The 16,867-nt window shown below is 44.7% G+C and overlaps 1 protein-coding gene across 1 annotated transcript in view; it reads left to right on the forward strand.

Annotated features, from left to right (window-relative positions):
- The window catches only part of LOC121287519 (DEP domain-containing mTOR-interacting protein-like), a 75,931-nt gene that overhangs the window by 20,398 nt on the left and 38,666 nt on the right, over positions 1–16,867 (forward strand). The window contains exons 4-6 of the mRNA XM_041205453.1: positions 2,119–2,297; positions 9,343–9,525; positions 11,249–11,389. Of these exons, the coding sequence (XP_041061387.1) occupies positions 2,119–2,297; positions 9,343–9,525; positions 11,249–11,389 (503 nt within the window). The remainder of the gene's footprint in view (positions 1–2,118; positions 2,298–9,342; positions 9,526–11,248; positions 11,390–16,867) is intronic.

A 16,867-nucleotide genomic window follows, 5' to 3' on the forward strand; every position in this document is an offset into this window, starting at 1 on the left:
GATTTGAACACAAGTCCCCAGAGCATAGACCTGGGCCTCTGGATTACTAGTCCAGTGAAATTACCACCATCTTCCCTGCACAATCTTTTTAGAGCCAAAAATTGGGAACAAAATTAATTGTCATTTAGAAATGTATTAGCTAAGAAATGAAAGCCAGCATGGTTTTATTAAAGTCTAATCATGTTTGACCACCTTGATTATGTTCTTTGGTGAAGTGGTGGAAAGGTTGATGAACATCATGTGGTTCACGTTGTGTATATGCACTTTCAAAAGGTGTTTGAGGCACTTTGACAACGTACCACAGCATAGACTTATTAGTACAATGAAAGTCCATGGGATTAAAGGGACAATGGCTGCAGGAGTACAAAATTGGCTAAGGGACAGAAAAAAGAGCATTGCTGAACAATTGTTTTCAAGACTGCAGGGAAATATACAGTGATGTTCCCCAGGAATCGGAAGGACCACTGATCTCTTTGCTATTTATTAATGGCTTAGACTGGGTTTTCATAGCATAATTTCAAAAATTTGCAACTGATACAAAACTGCCCAGAATGAAAAAAACAGTAAAAAAAGGGAAATAATACTGGTCTGAACTGGTCTTGTATAACTTAAAACAGAAGACCAGTAAAAACTCGGAAATAAGAGCAATGGTCCAAATGTTTTTTCCTTGTGAGTGGGAAATGTAGTAAGTGATGAGGAACACAAGAGCACAAGAAATAGGCGCAGGAGTAGACCATATGGTCTGTCAAGCCTGCTCTGCCATTCAGTATGATTATTGCTAATCTTGGGCTTGATCAGTTCCACCTCCCTGCACATTTCCCATATTCCTTGATTCCCTGAGAGACCAAAAATCTATCTGTAAGATAGTAAAGGACTATGGAAGGACATAAATTGGTGAAATGGATAGCAGATAGCAGACAAAGCAGATGAAATTTAACACAGGGAAATGTGAAGTGTTACATTTTGGTAGGAAGAATGAGGAGAAGCAGTATAAACTAAATGGTACGATGTTAAAGGGGGCGCAAGAACAAAGTGGTCTTAGGGATATATGTACACAAATCTTTGAAGATGGCAGGACAAGTTGAGAAGGCTGCCAGAAATAGCCTATAGATCCTTGGTTTTATTACTAGAGGAATAGAGTACAAAAGCAAGGAAGCTATGCTAAACATTTATGAAATAACCGTTTGGTCTCTTTTGGAGTTTTATGTTCATTTCTGGGCACCACACTTTAGGAAGGATGTCAAGGACCTGCCAAGGGTACAAGAAAGATTTACTGGAATGGTACCAGAGATGAGGGATTTCAGTTATGTGGAGAGATTGGAGAAGCTGTGTTTATTATCCTTATAGCAAAGAAGGTTAAGAGTTAATCTGAGGTGCTCAAATTCATGAACATTTTTGATAGGAATAAAGAAGGAGAAATGGTTTCCAGTAACTAGAGGACACACAATGAGCAAAAGAACCATGAGGAAGCATTTTTTTACACAGCGATTTGCTGTGATCTGGAATGCACTGCTTGAAAATGTGGTGAAAGCCAATTCAATAGTAACATTCAAAAGAGAATTGGGTAAATATTTGAAGGAAAAATATTCAAGGCCATGCAGAAAGATCAGGGTTGAGGGAAAGCTCTACCAAAATCTGCCGCAGGCATAATGAGTTGAATGGCCTCCTCCTGTGTTGTATCATTCTATAATTCTAACTACCAAATAATAAAGTCAGTACTTTGGAGGCTTGTAAAATCACAGTAAATACTGCTGATATATCCATTTATTTCTTTATTTGGTGACGTTTATGTTTGCATGAAGGGCGATTAATGGTGTCCCTTCATCTTTTATGTATTGCAGATACGCAGAAGCTAGCTCAGACTGATAAGTGGGTTTATTTTTTATGGGCACACACATTCCAGATTGCAGGAGGTTGCTTAATATGTTTTGGGCTTGGTGGTATTTGAAGCCCAGCCAGAAAAGCAACGATTAATGGGCCTGCCTATTGTGCTTGTTGAATTCATGCTTTCTATCAGGTTAGCACAAGGTGATGTTGATGCCCATTAGGAGAGTCTAGAATGTCCTAGCTTCCAAACTATATTCATTTCAGGATTTTTATATCTCTACACATTGACAGGCTTATAAATTCTGAGGATGCAATCATGAAATTACAAGAAGAAAATGGAGTGAAGTACCAGCGTGCCATGGTTAGCTGTGACATCATTGACTGGCTAATAAAAGAGGGGGAAGCTTCATCGAGGACGGAAGCAGTGGAGCTTTGCCGTAGAGAGCTTGAACATGGAATCATTCAACATGGTGAGGAAACTGCGACAACAGATTTTCATTAAACCTATCTTTTTAATAGGGACCTTTACTTATGTCTTTTACATTTATAAATGGAGCCACACATATCCTGTTCCACACAGTTCCATCATTCCCCATCCTCACACTGAATCCTCCAATTTATTAAGCTGAAACATTGCATCTCTACCCATCTCCACTGTCTCCTCCAGCTTTATATCTACCCCTGCCCCCACACCCACGTAATTTAGTTATTTAACCTTGACTTTTTGTGTTGTCCCTCTCCTCCTTAGGTCCCCCCACCACTCCTCACCCTTAGGTTGGAATTTAATGGGGCCTCTGGGAGTTGGAAACGAGGCAGGTGGGGGGGAGGACTTAATTAGGTGGGAGCCAAAATTTGGGTTTCCCCATGTTGAAAGCTCTTGAAATAAAGTCAGAGGAGAGCTGTCGCCAAACAACAAAATAGGCCACAAGGCCATCAGCTGACACCAGCCAAGGGAGAGGAGGTCAGGACGGAGGCAACCACAGCTGTCATCATCATCGATGAGCATTGGCGTGTCAGCGCATGCTCAGACTGTGTACCAACTACCTTCAAATGTCTGACAAGTAGTGCCGGAGATGACTCAGGCTTTTCTGGGAGGCAGTCACTGACCAGTGCACGCTCCTTCAATAAACCCTGCAGCTCCATGGATTTGGAGAGAACCCAATGCCAGTTGCCCTCCAGGTGACTGTGGCATTGAATTTTTATGCCAGTGATTCATTCAGAAGGGGCTTTCAGTTCACAACCAATGCCAAGTCACAAGAGCAGTGTGCTTCAGGGCCACCATGTGGTTCCCACAGGGTCAAGCTTCTTGAGTGATTTTGAAGCTGCACTCATCCAGGCCAGTGGAGAGTATTCCATCACAATCCTGACTTGTGCCTTGTAGATGGTGGACAAGTTTGGGGAGTCAGAGGGTGATTGACTGCACTTGTGTGGCCATTTGAACTCCCTGGGAACAGCCAGCTGCATTTGTGAAACAAGAACTTTCACTCCATTAACTAGCCTGCAACCACAGAAAATAAATTACTCAGGTCTTTGCTTTTTTCCCAGGGAGCTTTCATTTACGCAACTCCTAGCTCCGAGAGCCACATGAGGCCCCTCCTGGGTGACAAGGGCTATTCCCTCCATCATCCCCACAGCCTTGTGGGGGAGTGTTGGAAGGCAGCGCATGGATTTTCTTTTATTCATTCATTGGATGTGGCATTGCTGGTTGGGCCAGCATTTATTGTCCATCCCTAGTTGCCCTTGAGAAGGTGGTGGTGAGCTGCCTTCTTGAACGGCTGCAGTCCATTTGGTGTAGGTACACTCACAGTGCTGTTATGAAGGGAGTTCCAGGATTTTGACCCAGTGACAGTAAAGGAAAGGTAATATATTTCCAAGTCCAGATAGTGAATGGCTTGGAGAGGAACTTCCACGTGGTGTTGTTCCCATGTGTCTGCTGCCCTTGTCCTAGATGGTAGCAGTTGTGGGTTTGGAAGGTGCTGTCTAAGGAGTCTTGGTGAGTTGCTGAACTGCATCTTGTAGATGGTACACACTGCTGTTACTGTGCGTCAGTGCTGGATGCAGTGAATGTTTGTGGATGGGGTGTCAATCAAGCTGGCTGCTTTGTCCTGGATGGTGTCAAGCTTCTTGAGTGATTTTGGAGCTGCACTCAACCAGGCCAGTGGAGAGTATTCCATCACATTCCTGACTTGTGCCTTGTAGATGGTGGACAGGCTTTGGGGAGTCAGTAGGTGAGTTACTCGCTGCAGGATTCCTAGTCTCTGACCAGCTCTTGTAGCCACAGTATTTATATGGCTAGTCTAGTTCAGTTTATGGTCAACTGTAATCCCGAGGATGTTGATTGTGAGGGGTTCAGGGATGACAATGCCATTGAATGTCAAGGAGCGATGGTTAGATTCTCTCTTGTTGAAGATGGTCATTGCCTGTCACTTGTGTGGTGTGAATGTTATTTGCAACTTGTCAGTCCAAGCCTGGATATTGTCCAGGTCTTGCTGTATTTAGACATGGGACTGCTTCAGTATCTGACAAGTCACAAATGGTTCTGAACATTCTGCAATCATCAGTGAACTTCCCCACTTCTGACTTTATGATGGAAGGAAGATCATTGATGAAGCAGCTGAAGATGGTTGGGCCTAGGACACTACCCTGAGGAACTCCAGCAGTGATGTCCTGGAACTGAGATGATTGACCTCCAACAACCACAACCATCTTCCTTTGTGCTACGTATGACTCCAACCAGCAGAGAGCTTTCCCCTGATTCCCATTGACTCCAGTTTTGATAGGGCTCCTTGATGCAACACTTGGTCAAAATTGGCCTTGATGTCAAGGGCAGTCATTCTCATGACCCTTCTGGAGCTCAGCTCTTTTGCCCATGTTTGAACCAAGGCTGTAACGAGGTCAGGAGCTGAGTGGCCTTGGCAGACCACTCAGCTCCTGACCAGGACAATTGTAGAGCAGACCATTGGCTTGCTGAAAATGTGCTTCTGCTGCCTGCACAATCTAGCGGAGCATTGCAATACGTGCTGCAGAGCTAGAGTATCCAGAATTGTCATGGTCTGCTGTGTGTTGCACAATGTGGCATTGCAATGAGGAGAGGAATTACCAGACAAGGACATGGAGGAGCTGCTCTCCTCCTCAGATGGGGATGACAGAGAGAAATATGAGGAAGAGGCTCAAGAAATCACCCTTTCCAATGTGCCAGGGCAATGGAGAGAAGTGCCAGTGCTATCAGAGATCTGCTCTTATTTAATTGATTTGTGCAGGAATGAGGCACCCACCTGATCAGCAGTACATGGTCTGCAAATCATTGCATGCTTTGAATGTGCATCCATCTCTGTCACCCTCCACCCAGAGCTACCTCACTACCCTTGTCCTCTACCCCCTAAAAAGTCAAAGGAAGTGGATGTTTATTGCACATAATCAAAAGATAAGACTGACCCCAGGATGTAGGTTTTGCACTTGCAAGTAAGTCACTGAAGCTATTATGAGCGAGTTTCTTGATCCTTGCCCACAGTGACATGGCCATGAGTACACATATCTTATCATAGCAGCAAGTAACTTCAGCCACTCTCCTTAGCATGGCATATTTGGAAGGACCACCACAGGTAGCATATCCAGTCATATTGCAATGCCTTGAGAATACAAATGAACTTGCACATTTGACCATGCAATAAACACTGAATGCGAACACATCGCGACAATGTTGCCACTACATGTGAGATTTCTCTCAGTAGCTTTCATTTATCAATGATTGCCAACCATGAAACATGATAGTACAACATTCCCTCTGAATTCATACATACTAAAAAATGCACATGATCAAGTGAAACAAATATGATATGAACCTTTATATATGTGAAGAAGTTCTTTTTATTCACGGGATTTGGGCTTCGCTGGCAGCATTTATTGCCCATCCCTAGTTGCCCTTGAGAAGGTGGTGGTGAGCTGCCTTCTTGAACCGCTGCAGTCCATGTGGTGTAGGTACACCCACAGTGCTATTAGGAAGGGTGTTCCAGGATTTTGACCCAGCGACAGTGAAGGAACGGTGATATATTTCCAAGTCAGGATAGTGAGTGACTTGGAGGGGAACTTCCAGGTGATGGTGTTCCCATCTATCTGCTGCCCTTGTCCTTCTAGATCGTAGTGGTCGTGGGTTTGGAAGGTGCTGTCTAAGGAGCCTTGATGAATTCCTGCAGTGCACCTTATATATGGTACACACTGCTGCTACTGTGCGTCGGTGGTGGAGGGAGTGAATGTTTGTGGATGTGGTGCCCTTGTACATTGTCTGAATACCTGTGCCACCATTATGCCCTAAAAATGTTTTAACTTTCCTTTTCTGCCTTGGTGTGCAACCCCAACATCCACAGCTGAGGGCAGCCTGTTGTGAACAAAGCCCCATTGCATGCGATTACCTTAGTGGCCGAGGCCTTGAGGGCTCCAGCCTACTTGGGGTCTCCTGCATGGGTGTAGAGGCACCCCCTTCGGCCCTGCCTACGGGAGCAGCCGCTCAACCTGCGAGCGCCCTGAGAGAACAATCTCGGTGTGGCTGGCTGGTGCTCCCCCTCGGTGTGCAATGGCACCTCTCTGTATCCCTGAGCAGAAGGGGTACCTGGAGGGAGGTCCAGGTGCCTCATGCTCCTCTCACCTAGCCACTGATGTATAGAGTCCATGGTGTCTGAGTGACAGAATGTAGGTCTGAGTGTATATGAGTCGTATGTTAGACCTGGCTCTCTATGGCGGTCGGCAACCACTCCATGGAGGAAGCTCACATGCCGGAGCCATGGCAGAACTCGAGGCTTGGCTGAACTCCTTCACTCTCTGCCCAAGGTTCTGCTTAGCCTCTGGCACCTCTGCCAGATTTTCCCCTGCTTGTCTCTGCATCTCCCATAGGCTTATTTTGGCTGAGATCAGAGGACCATTATCAGCTTGGGGTTTATCATGGGCCTAATCCATCAGTTATCCCACTGTTAGTGACCTCAGCTGACACAACCTTTCTCAGCTGCTGACACATGTCTGTAACCCTGATTCTACACACGCACCATCTGAGATCCATGTGACTGCATGATGACGGAGGGGCAGATGACAGTGCATCATCTAAGTATTGTTGGTCACCATCCCCAGAATTGGAGTCGTCACTTTGTTCAATGGGCGGGGACCTTTGCACTCTATGGCAATGACCTGAAGTGACGAACAGAAAGAAGGACATTAAGGAGAAGGACAGTCTATCAGGACACCACAGTTTCATACATGTCCCTTGTGTGCCCATATCTTAACACCACATTGGAGGCATTCTCACTCAACTGCCTGGCTAACCTAGCCTCACCGTCTGCAGTGGAACAGCTGCCCTGCATCCCCTTGATCCTCTGAAACTTCCTCCTTACATGCCATCAAAACTTTCAACTCTGGAACACTTCTCCCCACCTTGGTCCTTCCATTGGAGTTGAAGCTGATCTTATCCTGCATGAGCAAAGTGGAGACTTTGTGGCATGTCAAGAGACATCTAATTCCTTTGTCCCCATGCATTCCCTTGCCACATACGTTTCCCACATTCTAACTGGTACCCAATCACCTTATCAAGCACAACTGTCACATGATCTAAAGTGCTATGCGATTCTGAGGATGACCATGCATTTTCCAGCCTAGCCTCTCTCTCCTCACCTGCAAAGTTCCATTGCTTGATACGTTCACAAGAGGCCTTTTGATGCAACACCACGTTGCCATTTACTCTGGTGGATTGGAGGAGGTCGTTGACCCTTTTGTGACGCTGCACCCATGTCCACTGCTGGACCTCACAGATGCTCATCTCCTCCACAATCTCCGCTCAGGCCTGCCTTGGTCAAGTGGGAGGATCTTCTATTGCCATCCTTTGGGAAGAGCACCTCCCACTGTTCCCGGACAGCTTGGAGTGGAATCTTCAGGAAGCCTTGGAACCCGACATGGTGCTGACGGGGATGGGGGTACTGATGTTTATGCCAGAAGATGACTGCTGCAGAGGAGAGAGTGGAGTGAAAGGTGTCCCGGAAGATGCTTGCTATTGTTGTTTTAGAGAAGGGATGGAGCGGGGGGAAGAGGGGAGGAGCGAGGGAGCTTAATTGACAAAAGCTGCAAAGGGGGGTGCAGTCTGTGGTTCCAGAAACAATGCTTTAGAGGCATTGCAATTGGAATATCTTGCCCCCCAGCTGCCTCCTGCTCCTCCCTGCCTACAGCAATTGGACGCTTGGAGGGGCAAGCCTTTTCCAGCTCACCCGATCTACAGTTGAATCTGGTGATGGTGGGGGCAGACAGGAAATGTCTGCCCCCTCTGCCACCAAGATGCCTGTGGAAGTGGGGCCCACTTCTGGTCCCACCCTTGGGAGCTGCACTGTTTTCACTAAATTCCTTAGTGGCAGTTTTCAGCCACCTTGGCTCCACTGCTGGTGCTCCTACCCTAAACCCTTTGGGCTCTCTATTTCTCTCTCCTCCCTTTAAATCTGGCAACAATTAATGTTTTCCTGCCTGAACCAGAATGTTCATTAGGGTTCAGTTCTCTATAACACGCAAATGCTCTCGTGACAAGTTTAAACATATATTATTTATTGGCTAAGGGCCAAGCATAAGTATTTGATAAACTAGTTCGATAGCTTCATTGTAGGATATGGTGCTATCAAATTTCCTGATTTCTGGTACAAAAAGGTTTAAGGGCTGATGATCAACTAAAAAAAATGTATCCTTTAAGTAAAACGTTGAAGAGACCAGTAGCCTTTCTGATCCTATATAAGAAAAGTACATTTTCTGCAGAATGTATGGCCTTGATAATAACTTGGAGTTGAAAAGAGAGTTGCAGGGCATTGGGTGGGTGGGGGTGGGGGGTGGGCGGGGGGGCGTTGGTGTGGTGGCAGCAGGGTGTTGTTTTGCAGTCAGGAAATCTGGAAGAACGGGTTTCTGGGTGAACGGATATCTCTCAGGTCATGCCAAATTTAACAGTTGGTTATTCGGGCCTCGTCTCACCTCCAATAAAACAGGCTTTAAGTTTGCAAAGGGTTGGATTTGGGTTTGCGATTTTTAATATTTTAACTCCCATGCAACCCTGAAGAACTTATTTTTAGAGTGCTATATTTCCCTCCAATCAGTGCTCGTGAAAAAGCTGATGTAAATATGAAATGTGGAGTCATTAAATATGATTATAAAGGAAAATAGTTGGACATATATATTTGCCTCTGTGGAACATTTCTAGGTCAGGCAATTAGAATGCAATTTGATGCAGCATAACTAAGACACCATCTCTGGGCTTATCCACTAGGAGCTGAAACCTAAATTCATTTCAGATATGACGTTTACAAACACTAAAGCAATGAGACTTTCATTCTGTTGGTCTGGGTTGGATTGCTATCCAGGTTTAAGAAGTGAAAGACCAGCGTGTGCTTCAACATGCTAGTCAGTGCTCCAGCACCTCCAATTGTGGAATACTAATATAATTCTAGAAGTGGAACAGCACAAAGTAACCAGACTGTTTTGACTAAGCAAATTGCTGTTTTGCAGTCTCCAACCGTCACCATTTCTTTGACGGTAACTTACTGTACCAGTTCCGCATAAACTTTCGCCGAAGACGACGACTCACTGAACTATTGAGTGAAAACTCAGGGACAGCACTAGAATCTCACGACAGCCCATTCTGCCTGCGAAAGCTGAATCCAGAACAAGATGGCTCAAGTTTTCTCTCAGGTAGAAGGATTTCCGAGTAGTATACTTGTTTAAAATGTACTTGGGTGTCTGCTTACACTTGTGTAAAAAATGTTGTTTGCTTCATTGCTTGAATGTGAAAACACAGCATTTTTCAAAATCAATGTTCTGGAAATCTTTTCCCATTTATAGTTTGCCCTGATGTTGATTAATTCATTTACCATATGATGCTTTAATTTTCTAATGCTTTAAATTCAAGAATTTCCAATACTTTCAGTTAGTAACTGATTTTGGCCTGGTTTATAGAAATATAGGATTCATGTTAGCAGCCTATTAGTTAAGTGTTCATCCAACAATAGATAGCTCAAAGTGAGTTCCACTGATCAGTAAGAATATGAGTTTAAAATGATCAAAAAAAGGATTAGGAGTGAGTTGTTTTTATTCTTTAATGGGAAGTGAGCATCACTGGCTAGGCCAGCATTTATTGCCCATCCCTAAGTCCCCTTGGAAAGGTGGTGGAGAGCTATCTTCTTGAACCACTGCAGTCCAGGTGTTGTAGGGACACACACAGTGCTGTTAGGAAGGGAGTTCCTGGATTTTGACCAGCGACATTGAAGGCACAGTGATATAGTTCCTAGCGAGGATGGTTGTGGCTTGGAGCGGAACTTTCAGGTGGTGGTGTTGTAGAGGTCATGGGTTTGGAAGATGCTGGCAAAGGAGCCTAGGTTAGTTGCTGCAGTACATCTTGCAGATGGTACACACTGCTGCCACTGTGCATTGGTGATGGAGGGAATGGATGTTGAAGGTGATGGATGGGGTGCTAATCAAGCAAGCTGCTTGATGGCTTCAAGCTTCTTGAGTGTTGCTGGACTGCACTCATCCAAGTGAGTGGAGAGTATTCTATCACACTCCTGACTTGTATGTGGTGGTCAGGCTTTGGGGAATCAGGAGATGAGCTACTCTCTGCAGAATTCCCAGCCTCTCACCTGCTCTTGTAGCCACAGTATTTATATGGCTGGCCCAGTTCATTTAATAGTCAATGGTAATTCCCAGGATGCTGATAGTGGGGGATTCAGCAATGCCACTGAATGTCAAAGACAAATGGTTGGATTCTTAAGAGAGGTTAGGACCATTTCTTTTTTGTACAGAGGATTGTGGGGACATACAATGTCCTACTAGAGACACTGCTGTAGTGAATCCATAATAATGTTTAAAAAGGAAATGGATAAATATTTGTAAAAAGTGAACTGTAAAAGAGTTTGGGGAAAGTCCACAGGAATGGCATTAACAGGAGAGCTCTTTTAGAAAGCAGGTGCAGGAAAATGGATTGAATAATCTCCTCTATAATTTTTTAAATTGCAGCAATTCAAGTAGGCAACTCACCACCACCTTCTCAAGGGCAATTAGGGATGGAGAATAAATGCTGGTCTAGTCAGCAATTCCCACATGAAAGAATGAAAAAAGACCTTTGGCCCATTTGATTTCATCCCTCCAGAATGCCAACATTACTGTCAAATGTATCAATGTGGACTGAAAATCCAAGTATAATAGGAATGAGGGGGTGAGTTAGTCAGGGGTACACACACAGACATTCTTCAACCTTTGAAAAACACTTCTTGCCTCAGTTGTTCAGATATATTCCTAGATTTTATCATTCAGGTTAGATCATTAAGGTCATGGCTGTGTTACCATTGATGGGAATAAATCTGATTATAGGCAGCCAATGTAAGGGACGCCTAACTTGTTTCCTGTTACTTATTTCTAGTGCAAACCAACAAAGAGATAAAGATGGTGTCTGCTGTGCGCCGGAGCAGCATTACCTCTGCTGTCACAGGAAGTACAGCCTTTTACAATACGTCTCCCAGTCTTGCCTGCTTGCCTACAGTGGAGTGTAACCCTAAATCAGGTGAGAGCAGCACAATCTAAACATACAGTGACAGAAATGTAAGTACTTGGGTGCAAAAATTTAATTACAGCACATCACATACATACTGGGAAAGCACATTGCAAAATTAGGAACCTCTAGCCTTGGCCTGTTTTTGTGCATTCAATTTGATGGGTAAAAAATGACAGGCTGTCAGTGCATAATTTTATTAAGTACTAGCTTCAGCCCAGAAGGCTTAAAGATATAATGGCCTCGAAGAAGCTACTATGCAGATTCACCAGAATGATACCAGGTTTAAGATTTGAGTATTGAAAACATGTTGCATAAACTAAGCTTGTATTCCCTTGAGTATAAAAGATTTGGGGTGATTTAATTGAATTGTTTAAATAAAGAAAGGATTCGATAGGGCAGATGAAGAAAAACTATTTCCACTGGTGGGGAATTCAGGACAATTGTGCATAAATTAAAAATTAGAGTCAGACCAGTGCAGTCAGCATTTCTTCACATGAAGGTGAGTAAAAACCTGGAACTCTTTCTCCATTGCACCTTCCCACCCACCACCATCACCACCCAAAGAGCTCTGGATGCTGGGCCAATAGGGATTTTCCAGACTGAACTTGATAGATTCTTGTTGAATAAAGGTCTCAAGGGATGTGGATCAAAGGCAGTAAAATAGGATTGAGGTACAGGTTAGCTCTGATTTAATCTAACATCAGAATAGAGTTGAGGGGCTGAAAGACCTACTCCTGTCCCTAAGTCAAACTTTTACAACAATGTTGCTGAGTGACTGCCCTGTCAAATCCAATCAACCTACTAAAATAGTTTTTAATATTTTTTCCATGAGGGGCAAATGACTGGGGCATAAGTTTAGAAAATTAAATAGTTAACAAGATATTGAATCCTTCTCAATAACTGCTGAACTTGGTTTGTTGAGAACCAAACTATAGAGGTCTATGGGCTGAATTTAACCTACACAAAGGGTTGGGTGGGTTTAAGTTCTGAAAAATATAATTCCCAACACAAATCTTTCTCCAACCCATCTACTTCCAGCTTTAACTAAGCCTGGGCAGTGGCCGGCAGCCAACCCGCTCCAAGGAGGCAGATTGGAAGTTAACGTGATAATGGGGCTGTGAACCTGATTGTAAATCAGCTTTGCAACTTGTCAGCCTTGTCTCCGCAGCATGGGGAACGTCCCACTCCTCTCCACAATCAGTCTGGCCTCTGGTCAGGGAACTGATCAGCGACTCACTGACACGCTTTGGGTTAAAGACATCCATGACGTGTAAGGGAATCCCAAATTGGGGGCTCCCCAAGACTTTTTCACCAACCAGTTCCCTGCAGGTCGGGTAAGTAAAAACTCCCCACTGTGGTTTGAGATATACAGATCAGGTCTGAAAGGTGCAGCTGTTGGAGCTTTTACAGTAGGACTTGGAAACCTGTTTGATTTCCCATTAACCCTATTTATATACTGAGACCAAAGATCCATGGCTCTGTTGATGTCTTCCTGCCGTAACTCGAGTGAATATACAGTAGAAGTGCCACAATCTAGATTGGAACTCTGATGTGTCAAACTTGGCCTTGCCCAGGGGTTTCCTCTAACTCTTTGATGGGGTTGATCCTCCCAAAAGCCCCAAACAAGGCCATTAGTGTGGAGGTAGTCAGACTAAGGCTGGAGTCCCCCAACCTGTGAGATCCTACATCCCTTGAGGCCCAGTGGATCTTTAGAAGCCGGTCTGCTCTGTGAAAGAAGGGCTGGATCATGTCCTAAAGAAAAATGTTATGTTTTTTAAAAAAAATTTGTTATCCCAGCCCTTTTACGAAGGAGGCTGAATAGTCACTTGGTTAGAGATCAGTAACCTTTCCTCAGACCTGGCAGCAGTGGGTCATTCATTTTACCATTAAGATAAAAGCAAAATACTGTGGATGCTGGAAATCTGAAACAAGAACAAAAATAGCTGGAAAAACTCAGTAGGTCCAGAGAGGAAGACTGTTAACGTTTCGAGTCCGTATGACTCTCCATTGGAACTCAAAGTCATACGGACTCGAAACATTAACTGTCTTCCTCGCCGCAGATGCTGTCGGACCCGCTGAGTTTTTCCAGCTATTTTTGTTTTTGATTCATTTTACCATATTGTGCACCCAGAGTCTGCCCAGATCAGTGTCCAAATCACATGGACCTTTCTGATACAGAATTCTCTATCCTCCCCAACCTTGCTCCCATTCATAGTGTGTAGGTGACAATGATGTTCTATTAACTTCAGTTTGAAGTCAGACTACTGAACTCTACCTACCATATTCACACTTACAACCTACAACTGCTAATTGGCCTTTCCAAACCACCATCAACTAGTGGAGGTTGTACCTTCTTCATGCTCTGGCAGTGTTTCTATGCTCAAAGGTTGTGGGGGTCTAGGTGGTTCAGTCTTTGTGTTGGTGACTGCTACAGTGATGGTGGTAGTATCAATGTCTCCTGGTGTGATAGAATTGTGGTTAGAAGTCTGGATGGTCAATATTGTTCTGTGAAAAGAACATAGGGCAGGATTTTTTGGACGGTGGAGTTTCTTGTCACCTGAAGAGTTGGCAGGGAATGCATCCTTTCTGATACTGGCTGTCCCGCAGCCATTTAACATTCAGCCGAGTGTTAATTGGCTAAGGGTGAGACTTCTACCCCCATGGGAGAAGTCCTGCCTTAGCGAGCTGCTGGCCAGTTGGATGACCAGCAGCTCTATTGTCCCAGCAACATCAGGTTAGAGCAGTGGTCATGCTGTGACTATAGCCAGCCCCTGAAGAAGAGAAGCTAATGGAGGCTGGGCAGAAGGTAAGGTATTGGCAGGGCCTGGCTGGCAGGTCCAGGCGAGGGAAATGAGGGGATTGGGGGCCAGTGGGAGGGTTAAGGGTGTATGACTTGGGGGAGGTGCCTTCAACATTTAACTTTATCACAGTATCTTTATAGCGCAGAATATGGCTATTTGGTCCATTGTGCCTGCACCGGTTCTCTGAAGAAACATTTCACCTAGTCCACTTCCCTGCCTTATCCCTGTAACCTTGCACATTCTCGCTTTTCAGGTAGCAATCCAATTCCCTTCTGAATACCTCGATCAAACCTGCCTCCACCACCCTTTCAGGAAGTTTGTTCCAGACTCCAACCACCCTCTGGGTGAAAAATTTTTCCTTACATCACATTTACTCTTTTTGCCAATTATTTTGAATCTATGCCCTCTAGTTCTTGATGTTCTCTTTGTGGGAACAGTTTCTCACTATTTACCCTGTCTATACCCCTCAGGATCTTGAATACCTCTATCAACTCTCCTCTCAGCCTTCTTTTCTCCAAGGAAAACAGTCCCAAACTCCCCAATCTATCCTCATAGCTACAGTTCTTTATCCCAGGAATTATTCTTGTGAATATCCTCTGCACTCTCCCCAGTGCCTTCACATTCTTCCTCAAGTATGGTGCCCAGAACTGGACAGAGTGCTCCAGATGAGGTCTAACTAGTGTCTTATATGAACAGACACCAGCCCACACAGTTAAAGTTGCCAGGCTACTTACGTGGCATGGGTCTTCCATGGGTAAAATAGTGGCAGGGGTGAGGCGAGACATTTAAGTTGCCATTAATAGGCCCAAGGGCGGGTGGGTGCCTGATGCCTCCTGGAATACAGGTCAGAAGTGGCAGGTAGGTGTCGGGCAGGCCACACGCTGCATTTTATGAGCCCACCCTGCCTTCAAACCCGCCAGCTGGGGACTGTAAAATTCTGCCCATGAAGTTCAATTAAATTGGATTATTCTATAATAGAGTTTGAAAATATTACTGGTGGTTACCTACTGCACAGCTGATAATACTCATAATGGTGACAACTCTACTTTAGACTAAAATATGTTTAATTAATTCCAGGAGGGGAGTAGTTAGGTTAGCTGAGCTAGCTCATCCTCCCTTCGCACGGTGGAAGGTGAAAGTTGTAGGAAACAGTCAGGAGCACAACAGCTATTAAGGATAGTGGTTAAAACCCTACTGAAGGTGGAAGTCGCTCTTCAGGATCACAGCACTAAAAGCTCAACAGATTGTCTATAAAGACGATGAATATCAGCCTACCTATTGCCAGGTGCCTCTCCAGTACCTCTGCTGATCTTCCCTGGACAATAAACTACTGTGGATCCCAGTTCAGCAACTTTAATTCACTCATTGCACTCAGTCTGGCCTAAGCTCTCAACCGCTATTTCCTAGGCTTCTATTTTTAGGATTTCCGTAGCCATGTTTAGTTTCTCCTGTGTTTTATCCAACAAAAGCTTCTGGTCTGGATTTTCATCACTGAGGCGGGTACTGGGAGCTGGGAAAATTCCTGACTCGGCCCACCTCCCTGAAGAGAATGTGCCCACAAAGGGGACATTGTCAGGGGTGGGTTTGGGCTGGAGTTGGACCAGCTGATCTGGGAAATTGGTCGGAGGCAGCCCCTGCGGAGGTGGGCTGTTTACAAGGCCCACCTCAGTGCCATGGACCACGCCCCAGTCAAAATAAAAACTGAAAGCCCTCTAGCCCTCACTTCCCACATATTCTCCATGTCTCCTCATGCCCCTATGCCATGTCATAAAAGTCATTTCACTCTGCTTGGCTGAGAGCCCAGATATCCGTTACTCTTGTTGAAACAGCAGCTTCGCATGGAAAACACTGCTTAAGGCGCTCTGGCTCTCTGATTTCTGCGATCCATTTCACAATACTTATTTATACAGGTTAAATGGTTTCAAAGAGCTTATGGTTTCTGCTATTGATACTTTAAAGGGTCTGGATGATTGTCACTTTTATTGTCTTGTGGTGAAATGACCTTTTTTTAAATATGGTGGAAAGTAATGAATGAATTACTTTTTTAAAACGAGGTGGAAAGTAATAAATGATTTTTAAAGCACTTTTTACACAACCTACAATTAATCCTATAGGACTCATTGTTTCTATAGTGTATATCAATGGGCTTGGAAGTGCCATAGCTTGGCATAGGGGGCAAGAGGTACCATGGAGAGTGGATGGGGGCACAGGTTGGCATGGGCACATAAGGACAACTTTTTGAACTTATCTTTTAAAAAGTCCTCTCTTGGGTTCGTGACTCCTCTAAGGAGCTGTGAACCATGACTCTTTAAAACCCTGGCCCAACTCCATGAAAATTGCGAAGGTATAGAGCATGCCTATCTCTTCAATGGAATCAGCCAGGTCAGGAGTGCCAAGTGCAGGCATTTGACATGAACCAGCCTGCACCCTTTAAAGCCACTCCTGAAAAGCAGACAACTCGGGAATGGGGTCGGGAATCCTGGAATTGGAATCTGCCTATCATTTTTAAAGGACCCCCGAGTCATCCTGAATTGGTGAAAATCCAGCCCTCTATCTCTCTGTGCGCATTCTGGCACTCTCAGACCTGAGCTCCTCTTGCCCATTGTTGGCCATTTGTTGCCCACTCTATTCCAACTTCATCCTTCATCTCCCCTGGCTTCTTGTTCCCCATTCTCCAGAATTTCCC

This window comes from Carcharodon carcharias, chromosome 14 (genome assembly GCF_017639515.1).
Source record: "Carcharodon carcharias isolate sCarCar2 chromosome 14, sCarCar2.pri, whole genome shotgun sequence".
Lineage (NCBI taxonomy): Eukaryota > Metazoa > Chordata > Chondrichthyes > Lamniformes > Lamnidae > Carcharodon > Carcharodon carcharias.